The sequence below is a fragment of the Ctenopharyngodon idella genome, chromosome 2, assembly GCF_019924925.1.
Source record: "Ctenopharyngodon idella isolate HZGC_01 chromosome 2, HZGC01, whole genome shotgun sequence".
In the NCBI taxonomy this organism is placed as follows: Eukaryota; Metazoa; Chordata; class Actinopteri; order Cypriniformes; family Xenocyprididae; genus Ctenopharyngodon; species Ctenopharyngodon idella.
Window position 1 is genome coordinate 31,550,223 of NC_067221.1, and position 22,121 is coordinate 31,572,343.

Below are 22,121 nucleotides of genomic sequence, written 5' to 3' on the forward strand. Positions count from 1 at the left end.
GCATGGAATTCAAAAGCTTAAACCACATATAAATAATATGTATTTCAACTTTGTCTGAGGTAAACAGTCTTTGTGTGTGCATAGTATGTATACCTGTTCACCCTTGTGCTCAGTATGTTTTAGCTCCCAGAAGCGGCGCATGGTCTCTACCCTCTCCAAATAGTGGAAAAAGGCCAGTTTTCCCAAACTTATGCTTTGGCACTGATGCACAACTTTCAGTCTGGCCTGTTTGAATCGAGGAGATTCATCTGGAGTCTCTGTGTTTTTGAGCAGGGTTACTTCAATCACTGGCCTTTCATGGCTTGGTTTCTTTTTAGGGCTCGATGTGTGAAGAAAAAAAAAAGTGAAATGAATTAGTCCATCAGTAAAATTCTGCAGCAGAAAGTAAAGAAATTAAGAAAGTAAGAAATTAAATAGTATTATGAATGTTCTTAGGCCCAGTTGTTAGACACGAGCCATGTTATATATGAAAACAGTTAACACTTTGGAATGGACTGACTTGCATTCAGTTGTTTTAAATCAGTGCACAGCATAAGAACTTATAGTTGATTGACAGGCCAGTTTACGGTGACAGGATGCGACAGAGAGCAAAGACGCAATTGTATGACGTGATAGTATATCCCAAAGCTTCGGTGCGTTCCAAACGGGATATATCGCCCTCCGAAGGGCACGAATTCGGAGTGAAAATATGGCCGCCAAATTGAAGGGTCGTTCCAAACCGAAGTGCTCAAAACTGGCCACTTCAAAGGGCCCTTTGGAATGAAGGATTTCGAAGGGTACAACGGATGTACACTTCAGGTCCCCATGATCCTTTGCACAGGGAAGTTGTTTGTTGTCACAGAATGGGTACAGGAGCCTCGGAGTTCGATTTTATGTTATGTTCGAAATGTATGTATAGTATTTTTCTATACTACCGTAATATATATACGAGTTAGATTTGGTACAATATTATGGTCAAAACGACATTGTACAAAAATACTTTAGCTCCCTTTATCAGTCCATTCAAATGTTTCAAATACATAGACACAATATACAATATGGTGTGATAAACCAAAAATAAATAAATAAATAAACTAACGTTAAACAAAAGGCGCAGCTTTTACGATCTACTCCTTGATTGTCTCATTAAAATGACGCAGAAGTGCATTCCAAAAAAAGAGTTTTTTTGACCCCTAACATTACACCCTTCATCCCTTCGAAGCTCTCACTCCGGAGGGTAAAGACTTTAAAGGGATTAGGGCGTAGGGATGAGCCCTTCCGAATGGCACGCAGGGTATGTCTACTCTTTTGCTACACACTCAAAAGCATGTACTTTTTGTTCACAAAAAGAGTACATACTTTTAGGGCGTAGTAAAAGTAGGCGAATTGGGACGCAGCATATGCTCCCTTAACGGAAGTTCTGAAGCGCGAAACTTGAATCACGTGAGCCAACTTACCACACATAACGACGCACGATAGATGTTTTTAAAAACACAAACCATTATTTTATTATATTTCAGCATAAACATGCATCGCTAGACAGGCAATGAACATAATCTAGCTAACATTTATAAATTATTTACGGCTGAAATGTTCCACGTATATGTACCAAGCAAATAATTTATCAGAATGTACTTTAAATAACATTACAAGTAATGTCAGAAAATATCAGCTCTGCTGTTGTTCATAAATACCAGTAATGATGTTGTACATGTTGTCGCGTCGCCGGAAATAGAGTCATAAGTGTCCCAACGTGTAGTGAACCAGCATCCTTTACTGTCCTTACCAGTGCCCGAATTCGTGTAACGTTACACGATATACTGATTCACGAGCTCGGGAGCTAGGGAGCTGATTGAGACACACCCTTTGAAACACACCCGGATTCTACTGTTGCTATAGTAACGAACACAACTTTCACGCGCATCAGATCGACGGATAAATCATGCGCTCTTATATCTTGTGGATATTTCAGCAAAATGTTTACTTCGCTTAATAATAAAGTTTACAATAAATAACTACATATAGGCTAATCAATCACTGTTTAATAAATGTACGCTAAACATTTTGTTTGTGTAATTAACATGTTTAATGATAAGCATTCAACATCTCAAGTGCAGACGGAGTGCCTTCAGAAAGATGACAGATTATTCTATAATTCTAAAAACTTTTAAAGCTGCTTGGATGCCATTGAAAAAAAGTCTATCTCACAGCCTCCTTTTCATACCTGTCATGGTGTTGCTAGTTCTGGGGACCTCCCTGACATCAAAGAAAGTCAATGTGCAGTCGAAAATGCAATAATACAAATATACACAGAAGAACATAAAGCCAGGGTGGGAAGGCTAAACACGTAAAAAGGACTCACAAACGTGATAATTGCTTTCTTATAAGGCTATGTGAATGAAACATTGATGTATATATTTGAATTTCTTTTTCAAGAACCAAAACAAAGGTTGGGATTTACTGTACTTACCTTACATTTATGTAGTATATGATATTTAACAAAAATACAATTATAACATAATATTATTTCCTTTTATTTGAGGGGATATTAGTAAACCCAAATATAACGTTTTCTAAATACAAAGAGAAAATGGGCGTGGAACTCAACTTTGCTGTCACTAAAGAATCTCGCGAGACGAGATTACCATTCTCCCGCGTCATAACCTCTCGGAAAAGCGCTTTTTTTTCTACACGTGGGTAAATGTCAACAAGACGCGACAGGCGATTTTTTACACCCGTGTCGGGAAATAAGCAAAGGAATTTAGTGTGGACATGGCGGAGAATGTATCAGATACAGTAAAGTGTCCGGTTTGCGCGGGTGACTTTGAACCGGGCAGAATTAATGCGCACTTGGATGAGTGTTTACAAAGCAATGATGTTCATCATCACACAGCTGATCAGGAACCATCTGGACCACCCTCCAAAAAACCTCGCACTAGCACTACTAACACCCGTCCTTCTACTGTATTCTCCGTGTTTCAAACCAGATCTAAAGCGACTGATCAGAAACAGAAGCTCGCATCATTGGTCACATGTAAAGAGAGTACAGAAGTTAACGTCAGTCCAGACATGAAAGTTACGAGGAAACTTGAGTGTCCAGATGTACCAGCTGCATCTGCTGCGTCTTCACCAAAAGCATTAAGACTGAATAATGACAAACCCCTGGCAGAAGTCATGAGACCCAGCACTCTGGAGGAGTATTTCGGCCAGAATAAACTGATTGGAGAGCAGACCCTGCTGAGATCCCTGCTGCAGTCACAGGAGATCCCTTCTCTGATACTCTGGGGACCCCCAGGCTGTGGAAAGGTCTCTGGTTTGTAGTTAATTCACTCATTTGCACTAGATACCTTCAAACCGCTATATTAAAGTCACCATGAAATCAAAATTGACAATTCTTCTTCTTCTTCTTCTTCTTTTTTTTTTTTTTTTTATGAAATATTGAGGTATTTATCCTTGTTTGGTGCTTTTGTTGTGAAAATACTGTATACTGCCTAGTTGTGATGGTCTTGTTATGTTTAAGAATACTGCACACGTGATAGTCACTATACAAATGTGTACCTGTCTCAGGAAGTAATATTCAGATATTATACAACATATGTGGGTAAATCTCACAGAGGAATTAAAATGAAAATAAAAGGAAAATTTTATTCAGTTATAAATAATAAATAAGCACTATTCCCCCCCAATCCTCATTCCAGTTAGAAAAGAAATAATGTATGTGCATTAATATTTTGGCCATAATAGACCATTTAATGTCTTCTGTACAGATCTTTTCATTGTAGACAATTGATGCGAGCCTATTTCAGTAATGTTACGATTAGAAAAATTGATTTTGGTCAAAAGTAATAACAACTGTGACCCTGGACCACAAAACCAGTCATAAGGGTCAATTTTCAATTTCAAATTGAGATTTATACATCATCTGAAAGCTGAATAAATACGCTTTCCATTGATGTATGATTTGTTAGGACAATATTTGGCTGAGATACAACTATTTGAAAATCTGGAATCTGAGGGTGCAAAAAAATACAAAATATTGAGAAAATTGCCTTTAAAGTTGTCCAAATGAAGTCCTTAGCAGTGCGTATCCACTCACAAAAATACATTTTTGATATATTTACGGTAGGAAATATCTTCATGGAACATGATCTTTACTTAATATTCTAATGATTTTTGGCATAAAAGGTAAATCGATAATTTAGTATTGTTGGCTATAGCTACAAATATACCCGTGCGACTTAAGACTGAAAGTTTTGTGGTCCAGGGTCACAATTGAGATATGAAAAAATGAAAAGTTGTTGGTTTGTTTTTAGCTAGTTGACCCAATTGTATGCTGTTCTAAAGTATCTTGTTAAGCCGTGTAAAAATGGTCAAATTAACTGTTGACGGGCATGTGCTAGAACAATGTCCCTAAAGGTCATTAAATGATCCTACTATTTTAAAAAAGATAGTGGTGGGACAAGATGGTTTTCAGTACGGCATTACAGTAATGTGAATGTAATGTGCTTAACTGCCATGGAAATAATGGCACAGTGCAAGCAAGCGTAATGGTCCTGAAATAGGCTTTGGTTTTCTTTTTGCAAAATGTATTTTCTTTTTTTTTTCCCCCTTTTGATTTTTGAGTGTCTCAGACATTTCTTTATGACATTCACCCTGTTATCATCTTGCCTTCAATACTTTTACTTTTTAGATGTACTCTTTTCAGTGTAAACTAGAAGCTTATTTTCGATTGCTGTGATGGATAGTTCACTTTGTGATGTGTTAGTAACCCACTGTAATGGAACAGGGGACAAACTAACCAGGAGGATTCAGAAAAGTATCTGGTTTCACTCATTTATTTTGGTATTTTATAAATTGTCACATGGATCTACAGCAGAGGAGTATCACATGTTTGGGGGTCTGCTTCCCTCTACATGAGTTCACTCATATCGAATTTTGCCTTTCTCACTTTTTCAAATGGAAGCAATAAGTTGCAAACAACAAACATGTATTGAACTTGAACTTGAGTCAAAAGTGATCACATTTGATGAGCCACTTAGGAAAAAAGAAGAAAAAAAATCAAGAAGATCTAAAGATTCTCGTAAATATCACCATCCCATTTTGTTTTTCTGTTTTTGTTTACAGACCACCTTGGCCCATATTATTGCCAGTTCCATTAAGAAGAAAGGTACAGGACGCTTCATCACACTCTCCGCCACCAGTGCGTCAACCAGTGATGTGCGTGAGGTGATCAAACAGGCCCAGAATGAGCTTCGTCTGTGCAAAAGAAAGACTGTTCTGTTCATCGATGAGATACACCGTTTTAACAAATCCCAGCAGGTCAGTTACATTACGTTAGACGTACAGTGACCCCAAAGTATTTAGATGTCAGCTCATTAGGTGAACATTAGAAACACTAGAAAATCAAAAACAATAGATTAGTGTTGTCAAAAGTACCAGTACTTCGGTACCAAGTCGGTACTGAAATTTTGAAAATGTGACGATACCAGCATTTCTGTAGTACTGGGAGTACCGAGTATCCGGGTATATTCGGTACCCACTGATAGGGCTGTGCCAGTATTTACGTGAATATGACACAAAGCTTTGTTTACAAAAGAAATAATAAGTTAGCAATTAAATGTGACATCGCAGCCATGGAAACATTTTGGTTCATGCCGAATGAGAGGTACGTGAGTCTATAAATTTTAGCTTTGTCGGCTTTGTATTCTGTTTTATGAATCGTGATCTGGCCACCCGATTATCAGAGAATTTAACAATATTCCATTAGTTATTCCACTGAACATGGAATCTCTGTTTATTTTCCCAAATCTTCACTCACGCAGGGGATTATAAAAGTTTCTTCCTTTCGTTCGCTTTTAGGCCTATTATATTCGCAAATTTCACATTCTTTACTGTGGTAAAGTAGAAAAAGCACTGTAGGACAGAAACCTTTTTGCTTGCACGTCAATTTTTATTTAACACAGTTTGTGCTTGTTGTTAGACTTTATAAGGCGTGTCAAGTTTATTTGTATAGCGCGTTTCACACACGCCGGTGATTTTTAACTTCACTTTCTCTGGCAGCGCAAAATCAAACATAGCCTAAATGTCTTGCCCCTGCTGACGATAAAACTAGCTCTTCAGACATTTTAAAACAAGTGTCAGTTGCTTGTAACATCAGGAGATAACATGAAGATATTATAAAAGAGATGCTCTCTTTCCTGCTCATGCACATCCCTCTCAAAATGCAGAGCAGTAGGCTATATGATGCATCTTTGTGTGGAAATAAACTAATGTTTTTTTTTTTTAATAATATTTAACTTTCTTATTATTTAGGTTACCATTATTTACTGATATTTATTTCATAGTTTTACTGGCTGTAGTGTGTTGTTTCATTGACGGAATAGCTAAAATAAACACGCACGTCTGTTACAAAATGGATTGAGCATTTGTTTATTTATTTATTTATATTTCAAAATTTATTTCATTGAGGTATATATACACCCACAAACATATACACACTGTGTGAACTTGAGGAGAACTGACTTCATACGGTATATCAAAAAAACAAACAAACAAACAAACAAAACAGCTGATTCTTATAGCATTTTAGATATAGACACTTAATTTAAAAATTCAGATGTTTTTGTATGCAACTTTGGTCTCCAAATATTTTTTGCAACCACTGTATGTCAGTAAATGAAAATGTATTTTTATAAAATTAGTTGTGTAGGTACAGCTGGCACAAGATCACCCTGGAAGCATGTTTATTTGTGTATGCCAGGCAGCCAGTATAGTTTATCCTTAACAACAGTTCCAGTGGCCTTAAAATACACCGACAATTATATTTGTAAATGCAGTGGACAATAGGCCAGCCAAGAGGATACCATTCTCATTCTTTCTCATTTAGCTTGGATTCAAAGAACCTGAACCATATTTCGAGACAGAGAGAGAGAGAGAGAGAGAGAGAGAGAGATATTTATACTGGAATTTATTGTGCCCCTTTAATCTTTGCTGCCAAAATACCAAAGTGTCCTCATTGAGGCTCTTTAGCTCTTAAGCTGGAAACTATTAGACAGAAAACATGTGGTATAAAGATGGTCAACAGGAAGATAAAAATACTTTTGTACCCCAACTGCAGCACTCTGCCAAGTGCAAATGTCCAATTAATCAAACAAACAGCTCCTTTAAATACAACTCTCTTTCTTTAAAGCATTTTTTTATTTATTCATTGACTCAAATTAAGTGTGTAATACCTATATCCATTTATTTCCATTTATCTCAAATGGCTGGCAAAGACACCCCTCAATGGACCAAAGTTCCAGAAACATCCAGAGCCATTAATATCACAAGCAACTGTCTTGAAGCAATTTTGGATGCCCGTTAAGGGACATTCAGACTTTTTGCCCGCACACCACTTCAGAATCTATCAGCAAGGCTTAACTGACGAACATATGTACTCATAAATAATCATCAAAAGCTGTTCTTATTCCTATTCTGATAATAAAAATGTCAAATGCATGATTTCTAAATGTACGGTTCATTGTCAATTAGGGCTGGTTAAAAAACATTGATTTCTCGATTTTAATTGATTCTCTTATTGAAGAACCGATATTGATTCTTAAATCCCAAGAATCGATCTTTCAGTCTATGTCGTTTTTTGAATGAACATCTTAAGCACCTGAACTTTGTAGTGTGCCTCCCATCCAATAAATCGCAAATAAGCTTTGTGCTTTATTACTTCTGATAGGAAACAACACTTTAGCTTTCAAATTCTGTCAATTTTATAACGAAATTCAAACAATAAATACAGTTTTGGCGCTCTTTAATGTTAAGATCAGCAATCTTCAGTTCAAGCAAAGTGGTAGCGTGAAGTGCACGTGAACCGATCATCTCTTCTGTGCTTTATTGCTAGTTACAGCATGAAATAAACTTGAATGAACATCAGAAGATATGTTGAAAGATACAGTATAACTTACTGAAATCCCTAACATGTCTCATGTAATCACTCAATCAGTGTTTCAACCCCGGAAAGACATCTTGTAAACAATTATATTTACCACAGAAAAGCCAGTGTCCTTGTTAGGACACTGGCTAACAAAAACTTGTTAGTCAGCTAGAAAAAATTAACTTAGAGAGCAGCATTTTGATAAATATAAACTATATTGCATATTCATTGTATTTCTACTCAACCTGTTCTTCAATATTTAATGTATTTTTGAATAAATCGTCCTGTTTTAAGACAGTCACCATTTAAATGTTTGTATTTAAAAAAAACAAAAAAAAAACAACAAACGAGTAGGAACGTAATTGTCATTAAAAATGTATTACAACATTATTTTTTATTATAAAAACTTCCTTATGTGTAATTTAAATGTGAGTAGCCTACAAATTATAACCTTTAATATCATAGTGATGTACCAATTGGGGTTCCATGTAAAGTTTAGCTTTAGTTAAGAGATTTTTTTTTTTTTTTTTTTTTTTTTTTTTTTTTTTTTTTGCTTTGTGCTGATAGTCTCCAATTAATCAATATCAAATCGAATCGCAAGCTTGTGAATCAAGATTCAATCGAATCGTGAAATTTGTGTCAATGCCCAGCCCTATTGTCAATGTTCATTGTGTATGGTCAATAGTGTAGCGATGTATGAAGCAAAACTCACACAGAAGTCACTTTCAAATCAAGTAGCCTTCAGTGAATGTGCATGACTAACTCGAATCCAATACGAAATCTGCATGGGCAAATCTATTGCGCTAAAATTCCCGAACGACCAGAAATGACTGGATTTCGACCACGAAAATGAGCTGAAAAACACTAAATGTGACTTCACCTTGATGCAGTGTTGAGTTCTGCATAATTCTTTTAGGACGTTTTCTTACCTGGCTAGTTTGGAACATTTGTTTTTGGAAAATGGCACATTTTCTCCCTTAGTTTGCATCATTTAGGCATAAAAGAACAAGGCAATCACACTCTGATTTGCACCATAACAATCACTCCGAGATTTACTGAACAAGGTGGTCTCGGCCTGATTGAAACCAAACTCTGGAGCGGTTCGCTTGTGGTGAGAGAGCAATCCGACCCAACACACCAGTGAACCAAGTGGTATTATAATTCATAATTCAGAAATGTGTTATGTAAAAAGCAGCAGTCTCTGATTTTGTGGGTGAGCATATTAGTTATCACAGTTGAAAACCAAAGAGCACCTCTTCATCTTAAATGTCATGTAATTGCAATTCTCCGAAACCATTGCATTATAATAATGCTGTCCAGACAAAGCCTTGATTCCTGCAGATACATCAGGTTGAGAAGGAGTGAAGGCTTATACTGTACATTTGTATAAGTGAGTGTAACGACAGCTACAGATAAAGCCACAATAAAACCTACAGCTAACTTGTCAATCCATCTTGACGGATGATGCTATAAGGAACATAAACAGGTGCACTCTGACCGATGATAGCGCAGTTTTACTCACATCACCTGCATAAACCCATGTTGGTGCTCTTTGAAATGTTGCCTTGTAAAATCGAAACAAACCAAGAAAAAAAATGCAACATTGCAAAAATGTAAGTCCTGGTTTCGGAACAAAGCAAACAATCAACAAATCTGAAAACACCCTTAGCCTATTATGCTTTTCCAAGACAGAGATATCAACACTGTCATTCTTACTTCTAGAACATACTCACCTTTGATATTTAGCCATTTTTGGAATGCTTGGTATCTTCTCTTTCCCCCCCATGTTACCTTACTTCAATATTTCTCTTCCCGTTCTTGTGTCAGGACACCTTTCTGCCTCACGTGGAGTGTGGGACGATCACTCTTATTGGGGCAACCACAGAAAACCCGTCCTTCCAGGTCAACAGCGCGTTGCTCAGTCGGTGCAGGGTTCTGGTCCTGGAAAGGTTGTCGGTGGAAGCGATGGGCTTGATTCTGCGTCGGGCTGTAGACTTTCTCGGACTGCAGGTGTTGAATGGGGATGCAGTGGAACAGGACTCTTCTGAGAACTGCTCAGAGTAAGTGTCAGTTGTGCCCTTTTTATCACAGCGTATCACCCGAACAGAAGTGGCTCTTCCACCCACCTTAACGCCTCATTTTGATAATTTATTAGCTTGTTAGTCATTCAGATTGGTAAGTTGGACAAACAGTTGTCTCTAACCCTGAGCTAAACTGGACCAGCTGTGAACTGCTCCGGATCAGATTTTAGGGCCCTCAAGAGTCATGGAAGCATCTGCAGTAAATCCAAAATGCTTGGAGCTGGTGTTGAGTTTCAATGAACCGAATGTTCTCATTGTTTTATGAGACTCCGTCTGTAGAACAGCCTGTGACTTGGATCTTACTGATGAGTATAAAACATAGTTGATGAGTAGCACCACTAGTAGGGATGGAAAAGAAAGATGTGAGGGTATTTTATGACAGCTACACTATATTGCCAAAAGTATTGGGACACCCCTCCAAAGCATTGAGTTCTGGTGTTCCAATCACTTCCATGGCCACAGGTGTATAAAATCAAGCACCTAGGCATGCAGACTGCTTCTACAAACATTTATGAAAGAATGGGTCGCTCTCAGGAGCTCAGTGAATTCAAGTGTGGTACCGTGATAGGTTGCCACCTGTGCAATAAGTCCATTTGTGAAATTTCCTCACTACTAAATATTCCACGGTCAACTGTTAGTGGTATCATAACAAAGTGGAAGCAATTGGGAACAACAGCAACCCAGCCACAAAGTGGTAGGCCACGTAAAATCACAGAGCGGGGTCAGCGCATGCTGAGACGCACAGTGCGCAGAAGTCGCCAACTTTACAACAGACCACCAAAATTTGTGCAGCCTTCAGATTAGCTCAAGAACAGTGCGTAGAGAGCTTCATGGAATGGGTTTCCATGGCCAAGCAGCTACATCCAAGCCTTACATCACCAAGTGCAATGCAAAGCGTCGGATGCAGTGGTGTAAAGCACGCCACCACTGGACTCTAGAGCAGTGGAGACGTGTTCTCTGGAGTGACGAATCACGCTTCTCTGTCTGGCAATCCAATGGATGAGTCTGGGTTTGGCGGTTGCCAGGAGAATGGTACTTGCCTGACTGCATTGTGCCAAGTATAAAGATTGGTGGAGGGAGGACCATGGTGTGATGTTGTTTTTCATGGGTTGTTTTTCAGGGGTTGGGCTTGGCCCCTTAGTTCCAGTGAAAGGAACACTTAATGCTTCAGCATACCAAGACATTTTGGACAATATTATGCTCCCAACTTTGTGGGAACAGTTTGGGGATGGCCCCTTCCTGTTCCAACATGACTGCACACCAGTGCACAAAGCAAGGTCCATAAAGACATGGATGAGCGAGTTTGATGTGGAGGAACTTGACTGGCCTGCACAGAGTCCTGACCTCAATTAAACCTTGGGATGAATTAGAGCGGAGACTGCGAGCCAGGCTTTCTCGCCAACATCACTACCTGACCTCACAAATGCACTTCTAGAAGCATGGTCAAAAATTCCCATAAACACACTCCTAAACCTTGTGGAAAGCCTTCCCAGAAGAGTTGAGGCTGTTATAGCTGTAATGGGTGGGCCAACTCCATATTAAACCCTACGGATTAAGAATGGAATGTCATTAAAGTTCATGTGCACGTAAAGGCAGGCATCCCAAAACTTTTGGCAATATAGTGTATGCAGTATTGTTTAATCGCTGTTATATCACATGAAAACACTCCAGATTCAGCTGGTTTCTACTCCCCGTCAAGCCTAAGAACAACCCCTTCTAGTATTTTCACAAAAAAAAAAAAAGTTTTAAGCCAGTTATATCTTTTGCTGTAGTGTGTCAGTAAGAAATATCAGTTTACATTTCCAAACTTTCCTTTTGCCATTATGGATTAGTTCACTTTCAAATGAAAATTAGCCCAAGCTTTACTCACCCTCAAGCCCTCCTAGGTGTATATGACTTTCTTCTTTCTGATGAACACAATCGCAGAAATATTAATAAATATCCTGACGCATCTGAGCTTTATGATGGCAGTGATAGGGTTCAATGAGTATGAGCTGAAGAAAGTGCTTCCATCCACATCCACTCATCATAAATATTTGCTCCACATGGCCCTAGATGGTTAATAAAGGCCTTCTGAAGCGAAACGATGCGTTTGTCTAAAAAAAATATGTGTATATAACAAGTTATAAAGTAAAATATCTCGCTTCTGCACGAGCCGCCTTCCGTATTACGAAGAAAGTGTAAACTGGCGTCACGTCGGTTACACATTTTCCGTATGTTGAATAGGGAAGGCGCATGACGTAGCGTAAGCTTTGCGAACTGCAAGAGTTTTATACTTTCTGCGTACGTTGAATACGGAAGGCGGCTCATGCGGAAGCAAAATATTTTGCTTTGTAACATGTTCGGATGCGTAAGGATATTTATTAATATTTCTGCGATTATGTTCATCAGAAAGAAGAAAGTCATATACACATAGGATGGCTTGAGGGTGAGTAAAACTTAAGCTAATTTTCATTTCAAAGTGAACTAATCCTTTAATTGTATTAATCCAGTGACATTTTTGTATGCACAAGCAGTCTGAATTATGAAAATTTCTACTTTATGGCCTTTATATAATATGTTTTAGACGGTTGTAATAATGCATATTTTATCTCTGTCATATGAAGGATCACCCCACAATAGTATTGACATTTCAAAATAAGAGTCCCTGTGTATTTCAGGCTTGTTTATAATTAAAAGTAACACGCTAAGTTTTTTTTTTTTTTTTTTTTTTTTGTCCTTCTGGGCACTGGTATTTTGGTTACACAAATTGTATTTAATTTAATTTCCATTTTATTCTTAGCAAACTATTGTAGTCTCTGGCTGGGATGCTCTCCCACAGGAAGAAAAGCCTAAGAACATTTGACACATATTATTCAATATATAGATTTTACTAGTATCAGTAAAATCTGTGTCCCATTCACTAAGAGAGACACTGTATGACAAAGCAAGGAGAACTCTGCCATTTAAATGCTGTAATTTTGCATAATTTAAAATGCATAATGCATAATATTAGTATGTAATTAAACGTAATAGTAGCCTATGTAATTAAAATTAATTTCAATAAATAAAAATATTGTTAAAAATCACACATTTGTTGTTTGTCAGCAGACCATTTTTGTGCCGTGAGTAATAGGGGGATTTTCCACCCGGCTACCACTGCAAGTATATTTTAAACCTGTGGGAAGCATAACCTGATATTTGGTGTGACCACCCTTTGCATTTAAAACAGCTTTTGTCCTAGGTACACTTGCACATAGTTTTTCAGGTAGATTTGCAGGAAGGTTTCTTCAAGCATATTGGAGACGTTGCCGCAGTACTTCTGGATTTATTCTGTCTCAGTTTTTTCTGTTTCTTCATGTAATCCCAGACAGACTCGATGATGGTGAGATCAGATCTTCATGTGGAGAAAAAGGATGGCAAAAGGAATGTTTGGGAATGTGTGTGTGTGTGTGTGTGTGTGTGTGTGTGTGTGTGTATAAATATAAATTAAGCATACACCATTTATCTTGTTTAACACGTCCATTTTGCCATCATTGCCTATATTCAGCAAAGTAAACCATCAGATTGAAGTGTGATTTTCACAAAACTGTATTTTTCAGCTTTTTTCAAGGTAAATTTAGATGTCTTTCCAAAAAAGGACACCAAATAACCAAATGATATGATTTCATATAATTCATACATTTATGTACACCAAAGCACCCATAAAAAAAAAAAGAGCAAAGAGCTTGTTTACATTTTAGACAAGTCAAGTTGCGATACTGAACAGGACCACATGGAGATGCCAAAAAAACCTAAACCAACCACCTTGACCTGCATATATACTAAAGTACACAGCAACATACACAGGACAAATCCAAACATTATCCTGAATGTGTGTGAAAACAACATGAATGTACTGAAATGTGTCTGTGCATAAATACAATGTGCCATCAGTGCATCGAGAGCGCTCATACATGATTTGTTTGCGCATTAATATAACAAACTCACGCGTGCTTAATGTACGACTCCTGTACGTCACCGCAATTATCTTTACTTTGATTGCAATCCTCATCCAGCAAAACTTTCACAGTTTTTGCTTTTCTTTAACTGGCAATAGTCCATACCACACAGTCATATTAAAACATATAACACTCTCGACAAGATTCTTATAAACCATCTCTAAAATACGCTGACTCACACCAAAATGTTGTAACCTCCTAATAAGATATAATCTCTGCATTGCTTTTTTAAAAACATACTCAACATTTCCAGCAAATGTCAATTTGCTATCAATAAATGTTCCTAAATATTTTAAACTTCCAAACGTCTCTATTTGTTATCCATCAAGTATCAAAGGTTCTAACCCTTCAATAAAATCTACTTTATTCCTACTAATGATCAGTTCCTTGGTTTTATTCACATTTATCTCCAGTAAACTCAATTTACACCAGTTTTGAAGCAAATTTATGTAACTATAATACAGCGTATCTTACGGCTTACAAGTGCCATATCGTCCACATATTTAAATAAGTTAAAATATGAATCCTGGATCTTAAATTCATTTGTATACAACGAAAAAAGTAAGGGTGTTAAAATAGTTCCTTGTGGAACTCCTGTATTTACAATGATTGTCTTTGACACTATATCATTAACAACTACTCTTTGAGGATGATTTAAAAGAAAGTCTTTAAACCACCAAATAAGATCACCATTCACTCCTAAGTTAATTAATCTTTGCAAAAGAATATCAATCCGAATCGAATTAAAAGCTGAGCTAAAATCTATGAACAAAATCCTAACATAATTTGTAGTATGCTGAATGTGTTCAGCTACAAAATCATATAAGGTTATAATAGCATCATCAGTGTCCCTCTTTCCCCTATAGGCAAACTGAAGGGGGTCTAAATCTTTAACCACATTGTTCCAAATACGCATTGTTAATACTCGTTCCATACATTTACCCAGCATGGATGTTAGAGCCATCGGTCTAAAATTTTGTAACTGATTGGCATTAGATATTTTAGGTACTGGAACAATCTTTGTTTCTTTCCATGAATTTGGAACCACCTTACAAGACCTTAAGAAGAGCTGGAACAATCGTGTAAGGACACCAGTTAGTTGAAAAGCAGTCTTTTAACACACGACCCTTTAGCCCGTCTGGGCCAGGTGCTTTATTTGGCTTAATTCTAGCAAGACTGGCTGCTGTTTCATACTCCTTAAGCTTAATAGGCTCATATGCCGGAATATTAAGACATATTCTCTCACATTCGGTAGTACATTCCCCCCTATCAAACCTAGTAAAGAAAACATTTAAATCTTCTACAGAAAGTGCACCTTGTAAGGAACACACCTGTTTCCTCTTCTCTCTTCCCATAATACTATTAAGCCCTTCCCATGCCTTCTTAGCATTGCCTTTATATAACCTATTTTCAATCTTGTCCTTATATGCTAGTTTAACTTTCTTAATTCAACCCCTAAATTCCTTCCTTTTATCTCTAACCAGTTCCCTATCACTATTTAAAAAGGCAGTTTTTTTTTCATTTAAACACCTTTTGAGATCTTTAGTAAACCATAGCCTATTATTCAAATACATTTGAATTGTTTTAGTTTTAACACAATTGCTTTCACAAAAACGAATGTAAGATGTAATGATGTCAGTGATCTTATGAACATCTTCACATGCATCAAAGAACAGTTGCCACTCTGTGTCCTCAAAGCAGTCTCTAAGTTCTTCTTTGCTCTGATCTGTCCACAGTTGTATCTCTTTAATCACTGGTTTCTCTTGTTTAAACTTAGCTCGATATTTGGGTAGCAAATGTATAATATTACGATCTGACCTCCCCAAAGGAGAGCGACACACAGCCTTATATCCATCTACTATGTTGCCAAAACATTTATCCAATATGCATGTTGATCGAGTGGGGCAGTCCACATACTGATGAAGGGTAGGCAAATAGCTTGATAAATCACATAAGTTCATATCTCCAGGAATTAAAATTGGTTGATCAGATGAGCAAGTCAAGTCTAAAAGACACTGACAGGAGTTCATAGTCCGTAGTACATACTTGTTCATTAATCCGAAAATGTGTTGCCCATTTGTTGTGTACAAAAAAGCACAAACCTCCTCCCACAGACTTACGAGATGCAACATTCAGTACGTTTACATGGACAACAATATTCCGATATTAACACGATTAAGACAATACTCTGATTAAGAAACTACCATGTAAACAGAATTTTTTGATTACCTTAATCCGGCTAAAGTCATACTCGAAGTAAACACAAATCAAATTAAGACAGGTGGAGTATTCCTATTTTAGTCACATTATCGGAGTGCATTATACACATGTACACACCTTAATCACGCTATTAACGTCATGTGGGAATTTTCGCCGCATTTTGTGACAGGACACATAATATACACACGGCAGTGGCCAACCGTTTGACGGCAAACAAGAGAGCAAGCTTCAAGCAAGAAGCCACAAATCAAATTCCTCTCACCTCATCTCTCATCCAGTACCTCTGAGTTTGTCGCGTTGGCATGAATGAAATGTTGCCAAATAAAAGTACATAGGAGGCCTGTTGCTGGAGAATTTGTATCCACCGTCGTCTATTTACAGAGCCCGCACATGAGAGGGAAAATAAATAGTAGGATAAATTGTGCGCACAATTTACTAATTTGTTCCCTTCATTTACTAAATCGTGTGCACAGTTTACCAATTCGTACCCTCGATTTATAAATCATACGCATGATTTATAAATGGAGGGAACGAATTAGTAAATCGTGCGCACAATTTATTTATTTTTTCTTGCATGTCATATGCGGGGCTCCGTATCTATTTGCATGTATGGCATGTCAAATAATTAACTGCACTTGAAGCTTTCGTAAAAATGAAACACCCAAAATTGTATATGGTACCATAACGAAGACGAACTGTGTGGTGATATGTGAAATTCTGTAGAGAACGTCGGACGGCTTGCCGTGGGGACGTAATGACGTTTGCCATTAATCGATCTATGTTCTATAACATGTAAAACGGGAACATGAAAGGAATATTCTAAAAGCAACTCATGCAAACACCTTGATCATAATATTGTCTTATTCAGAATAAGGTCAGTAATTAGATTACTGCTGTCCATGTTAACATAGTCAGTGTCTCTGTCAGCTCTAATCATTGTATAGCCATTTAAAGCAATGTCCTGTATGTCTTCTCTCAACCAAGTCTCTGTAAAACATGACAGATGACTTTGCCTGAAGTCTCTGTCATAGTTGATTTTAGCTACCAATTCATCCATTTTATTCTTCAGGGACCGTACATTTGATAAGGTAATTACCAGTAGAGGAGGTTTAAAACTTCTTCTTTTAAGCCTTTGGCGGACCCCTCCTCTCGATCCTCGTTTCTTAGAAAAGCGCCTTTGTTCATTTATCCTCGAATTCCTCACCAGTTCTTAGCAGTCTTCTGGTAAATCCATTCGTGAATTGCAGAATCGACACCGGGATAGAAGTAATAAAATTTCCTCCAGTGTGTAGCTGAGGACGCCAGTCACCACACTCATTCCCCAGCCGGCCGCGATCACAAACACAGCCAGGCACAAGCCAGAAACCAGCAAGTGTTCATGTTTAAAAAGCAATAATGTTTAAAAAAGCAATAAAAGCAAAATAAAAACAACTGCAAACAAGACAAAATGATGAATAATAACGACACGTGAAGCACTGGGTCTGCAGCAGAGCCGCGCCCCGGGAATATATATTATGTGTAATCTCTCAACCAGTGTTTCAACAGTGGAAAGACATCAATAAAACAGCTTAAGAATAATATCTCACATAGCATCACATTTACCTCAGGCAAGTCATTTAGTGTCTACAGCATGTTAGTTCACTGGAGAAATGAACTGTAGAGGGGAGCATTTTAACTGTTAATAATGTCTTAATTATTTAATATGTTTAAATACAACCCCATTTCCAGAAAAGTTGCAGCATTTTGTAAAATGCAATAAAATCAAGAATCTGTGGTTTGTTAATTCTCTTTAACCTTTATTTAACTGACAAATGTACAAAGAAAATATTTCCAATGTTTTCACTGACCAACTTAATTTTGATTTTGTTGGCTGCAACACAGTCCAAAAAAGTTGGAACAGAGGCATGTTTACCACTGTGTCACATCACCTTTCCTTTTAATTACACTTTTTAATTGTTTGGGAATTGAGGATACTAATTGTTGCATTTTTTGCAAATGGAATTTTTGCTCAATTTTGCCTGATACAAGTCAGCAACAGTCTGTGGTCATCGTTGTCTGATTCTCCTTTTTATGATGCGCCATACATTTTCAATAGCAGACAGATCTAGACTGCAGTCAGGCACATCCTCTCTATGGTGTAGAGTGTCTACAAAACCACTCCGTTGTAGCACATGCAGAATGAGGCCTGGCATTGTCTTGCTTCCCAGGAAAGATGTCATCTTGATGGCAGTATAAGTCTCTGTACATTCCCAATATATGCCTCACTGTCAATGGTTCCTTCACACATATGTAAGTCACCCATGCCGTTTGCACTGATGCACCCCCATACCATGACAGATGTTTGCTTTTGCACCTGTTGCTGATGAAAGTCTGGATGGGACTTTCGTTTTTAGGACTGAGAACTCGATGTCCATTTTTCCCCAAAACAAGCTGAAACGTGGACTCCTCTGACCACAGCACACATTTCTCTGCGAACTCTGCGTCATCTCTGCATAGAATTGATGTATAGCTTTCTCCTTGCGTAACAGAGATTCGAGTTGCATTTCTTGATGCAGCGTCAGACTGTTAAGTGTCAACGGTTTTCCAAAGTATTTCCAAGCCAATGTGGCAATTTTTAATACAGTAGCATGAAGTTTTCTCATGTAATGTCGCCTGAGGGCTCGAAGATCAAGCACATTCAACAGAGGTCTCCTGCCTTGCCCAACACAGCCTGAGATTTCTCTGGATTCCCCGAATCTTTCCACAATATTATGTATGCTTGATGCTGAAAGACCTAAATTCTTTGCAATCTTGCATTGAGAAATGTGATTTTTTTAATTGTCTGACAATTCTCACATGATATTTGGCACAAAGTGTTGAACTAATACCCATCTTTGCTTGCATTGGCCGAGATGCTGCTTTTATACCCAATCAAGATACCCTCAAAAATTACCAATTTACCTGCTTATTGTAGACTGTTTTAAAACAGTTCAACTTGGATATTCTGTAGCTTTTTTACTTTTATTTTGCCTCTGCCCCAACGTTTTTGGAGTGTGTTGCAGCCATGAAAATCAATTTGTTTATATTTACAAAATGCAATTAATTTGGTCTCTGGAAACAAAGGAAATATTTTCTTTGTAATTTTGTCAGTTAAATAAAGGTTAAAGAGAATTAACAAATCACAGATTCTTGATTTTTATTGCATTTTACAAAATGTCACAACTTTTCTGGAAATGTGGTTGTAAATTTGTCATGAAAACAAGTTATGATAGTAACTGTGTAAATGATTAATATTTATCACACACAGTTTCTGCCAATCTCATGTTAATCTTGAGTACCTATAGAGTAATATTGCATCCTTCATATCTCCGAAAAGTCTTTAGTTTTATCATATTTATAAAAGATAGATATGTTGTACTAGGGCTGGGCGATATGGCAAAAAAATAAAATCTCGATTTTTTTTTTTTTTTTTTTACTGTTTAACTAGTCAACTTAAAAACTTAACTACAATATGAATTAAGTAACATTCTCTTTATTAACAATCTGGTTAAAAAATGTTCTATTCCAAGTGCACCACACATTAAAGGGTTAGTTCACCCAAAAATGAAAATAATGTCATTTATTACTCACCCTCATGCCGTTCCACACCCGTAAGACCTTTGTTAATCTTCGGAACGCAAATTGAGGCCTGCATAGGGAGCAATGACATTTCCTCTCTCAAGATCCATAAAGGTACTAAAAACATATTTAAATCAGCTCATGTGAGTACAGTGGTTCAATATTAATATTATTAAGTGACGAGAATATTTTTGGCGCGCCAAAAAAAACCCAAAATAACGACTTATATAGTGATGGCCGATTTCAAAACACTGCTTCAGGAAGCTTCGGAGTATAATGAATCAGCGTGTCGAATCAGCGGTTGTCACGTGATTTCAACAGTTTGGCGGATTGACACGCGATCCGAATCATGATTCGATACGCTGATTCATGGGAGAAGCTTATCTGGGAGATCATCAGGGAGAAGTGCCTATACAAGGAAATCCGCCCTTTATTACGTAATAAAGGCCATAATCGAAAAAAAATTCGGCAAAACATATATAACATCTGTTTAACTTATAACATGAAAGTAAGGTTAATAATATAACTTGGAGAACAAAATTTTCAGTTTTACTCAAATTAGGGTGATGCAAAAATGAGTACACCCCACTGAAAGTCTCTGGAGCAAAGTTCACTGCAGTTATCAAAAGAAGTAGAAAGCCAAACTGGGATGACTATTTCCCGTGACACAATACGACGTACACTGCAGAGGAATGGCATGCATGGGTGCCGTCCACGAAAGAAGCCTTTCCTAAAGCCCAGGCACAAAAAAGCCCACCTAGAGTTTGCCAGGGCCCGTGCTGACAAAGATGAAGACTACTGGGACTCTATACTCTAGAGTGATGAGACCAAGATAAATGTTTTTGGAACTGATGGCTTCAAAACTGTATGGCGTCACAAAGGTGAGGAATACAAAGAAAAATGCATGGTGCCTACAGTGAAACATGGTGGTGGCAGTGTCCTTATGTGGGGCTGCATGAGTGCTGCTGGTGTCGGGGAGCTGCATTTCATTGATGGCATCATGAATTCACAGATGTACTGCTCTATACTGAAAAAGAAGATGCTACCATCACTCCGTGCCCTTGGTCGTGTGCTTTTTTCTAACATGACAATGATCCTAAACACACATCTAAGGCCACTGTTGGATTTCTGAAGAACAACAGGGTGAAAGTGATTCAATGGCTCCTGATCTGAACCCAATCGAACACCTATGGGGAATTCTGAAGAGACAAGTTGAGCATCACTCTCCATCCAGCATCCAGTCTCTAAAAGAGGTCATTCTTGAAGAATGGAAAAAGATAGATGTTGCAAAATGTCACCAACTTGTTCATTCCATGCCTAGAAGACTTGGTGCTGTCATTAAAAATAATGGAGGCCATACAAAGTACTAGATGTAGTAGTTTTTGTTGTGGGGTGTACTCATTTTTGCATGAGTTTGAGTAATTTGAGTAAAACTGAAAAATGTGTAATCATGTTATAAGTTAAACAGATATTATATAAAATTTAGTCTTGTCAGCATTTTAAAAAATTGTTTTTGTGTTCATTGAGATATTGTTTAAAATGTTACTTTTCAAAGGGGGTGTACTCATTTGCGCTGAGCACTGTAGCAACTTAATTTAATTGTTTGGGCTCTGTTGTTAATTGTAACCTTTAATATTATAGTAATGTGCAAGAAAGGGCTCTCTTACAGCATTAGCTGAGATAGTTTTTTATCCTTAAGAAAATGTTAATATAAACCACTGTTTATATATATATATATAAACACATTTTTATCTAATTAATTACACAATATGTGGTGATTACTAATCAAATTAATTGCACATCAAATTTGGCTCAAATTTACGTCTGAACGCCGACTCAGTATTGGCCGACGCTGTACAAGTGAGCAGCACTACGCATGCGTGTGATGCTGATGCAGAAGGCCTTATATATCAGCCAGCTGAGATTTGCTATACGGTATTACTAAAGAACACTTAGATTAGCTACGTGCACATTAATCAGAACTAGGGGTGTCGCAATATACCGGTATTGACGATAACCACGATATTTAAAATATGAAAAATCGATATCGTGTTAATTACAGGTCTGACAATATATCGTGATAACCATAAAATTAAAAATAAATATAAAACACATGATAATATGACATGAAAATAATCCAGCGCCAGTACAATAGGTGGAAGTATTGCACCTTAACGCTGCCATCTGACATAAAACAGAAAGTGCATGCGCAGCTGCTACTGCCATGCAAAATCATGTTATCTGATAAGATAGAGGAGATTCTCTACACAGCAGAGCATGTGAGTGAAAACGTTTTTATTTTCATAATTATCTCTAAATATTATGTTATTTTTTAATTTA

The 22,121-nt window shown here is 37.4% G+C and overlaps 2 protein-coding genes across 3 annotated transcripts in view; one reads left to right on the forward strand and one right to left on the reverse strand.

The window, feature by feature from the left end:
• The window catches only part of mylk4a (myosin light chain kinase family, member 4a), a 41,352-nt gene extending 31,601 nt beyond the window's left edge, over positions 1-9,751 (reverse strand). The window contains exons 1-2 of the mRNA XM_051876353.1: positions 9,637-9,751; positions 94-319 (exon numbers count right to left, since the gene is read on the reverse strand). Coding sequence (XP_051732313.1) covers positions 94-319; positions 9,637-9,689 — 279 coding nt within the window. The 5' untranslated portion in view covers positions 9,690-9,751. The remainder of the gene's footprint in view (positions 1-93; positions 320-9,636) is intronic.
• Positions 2,638-22,121, forward strand: part of wrnip1 (WRN helicase interacting protein 1) — a 28,100-nt gene continuing 8,616 nt past the window's right edge. For both annotated transcript variants that reach the window (XR_007926966.1, XM_051876410.1), the window contains exons 1-3: positions 2,638-3,285; positions 5,104-5,298; positions 9,731-9,963. Coding sequence is in view for 1 of the 2 variants with exons in the window: in XM_051876410.1 (XP_051732370.1) it covers positions 2,752-3,285; positions 5,104-5,298; positions 9,731-9,963 (962 nt within the window). In the remaining variant the exon portion in view is untranslated. The remainder of the gene's footprint in view (positions 3,286-5,103; positions 5,299-9,730; positions 9,964-22,121) is intronic.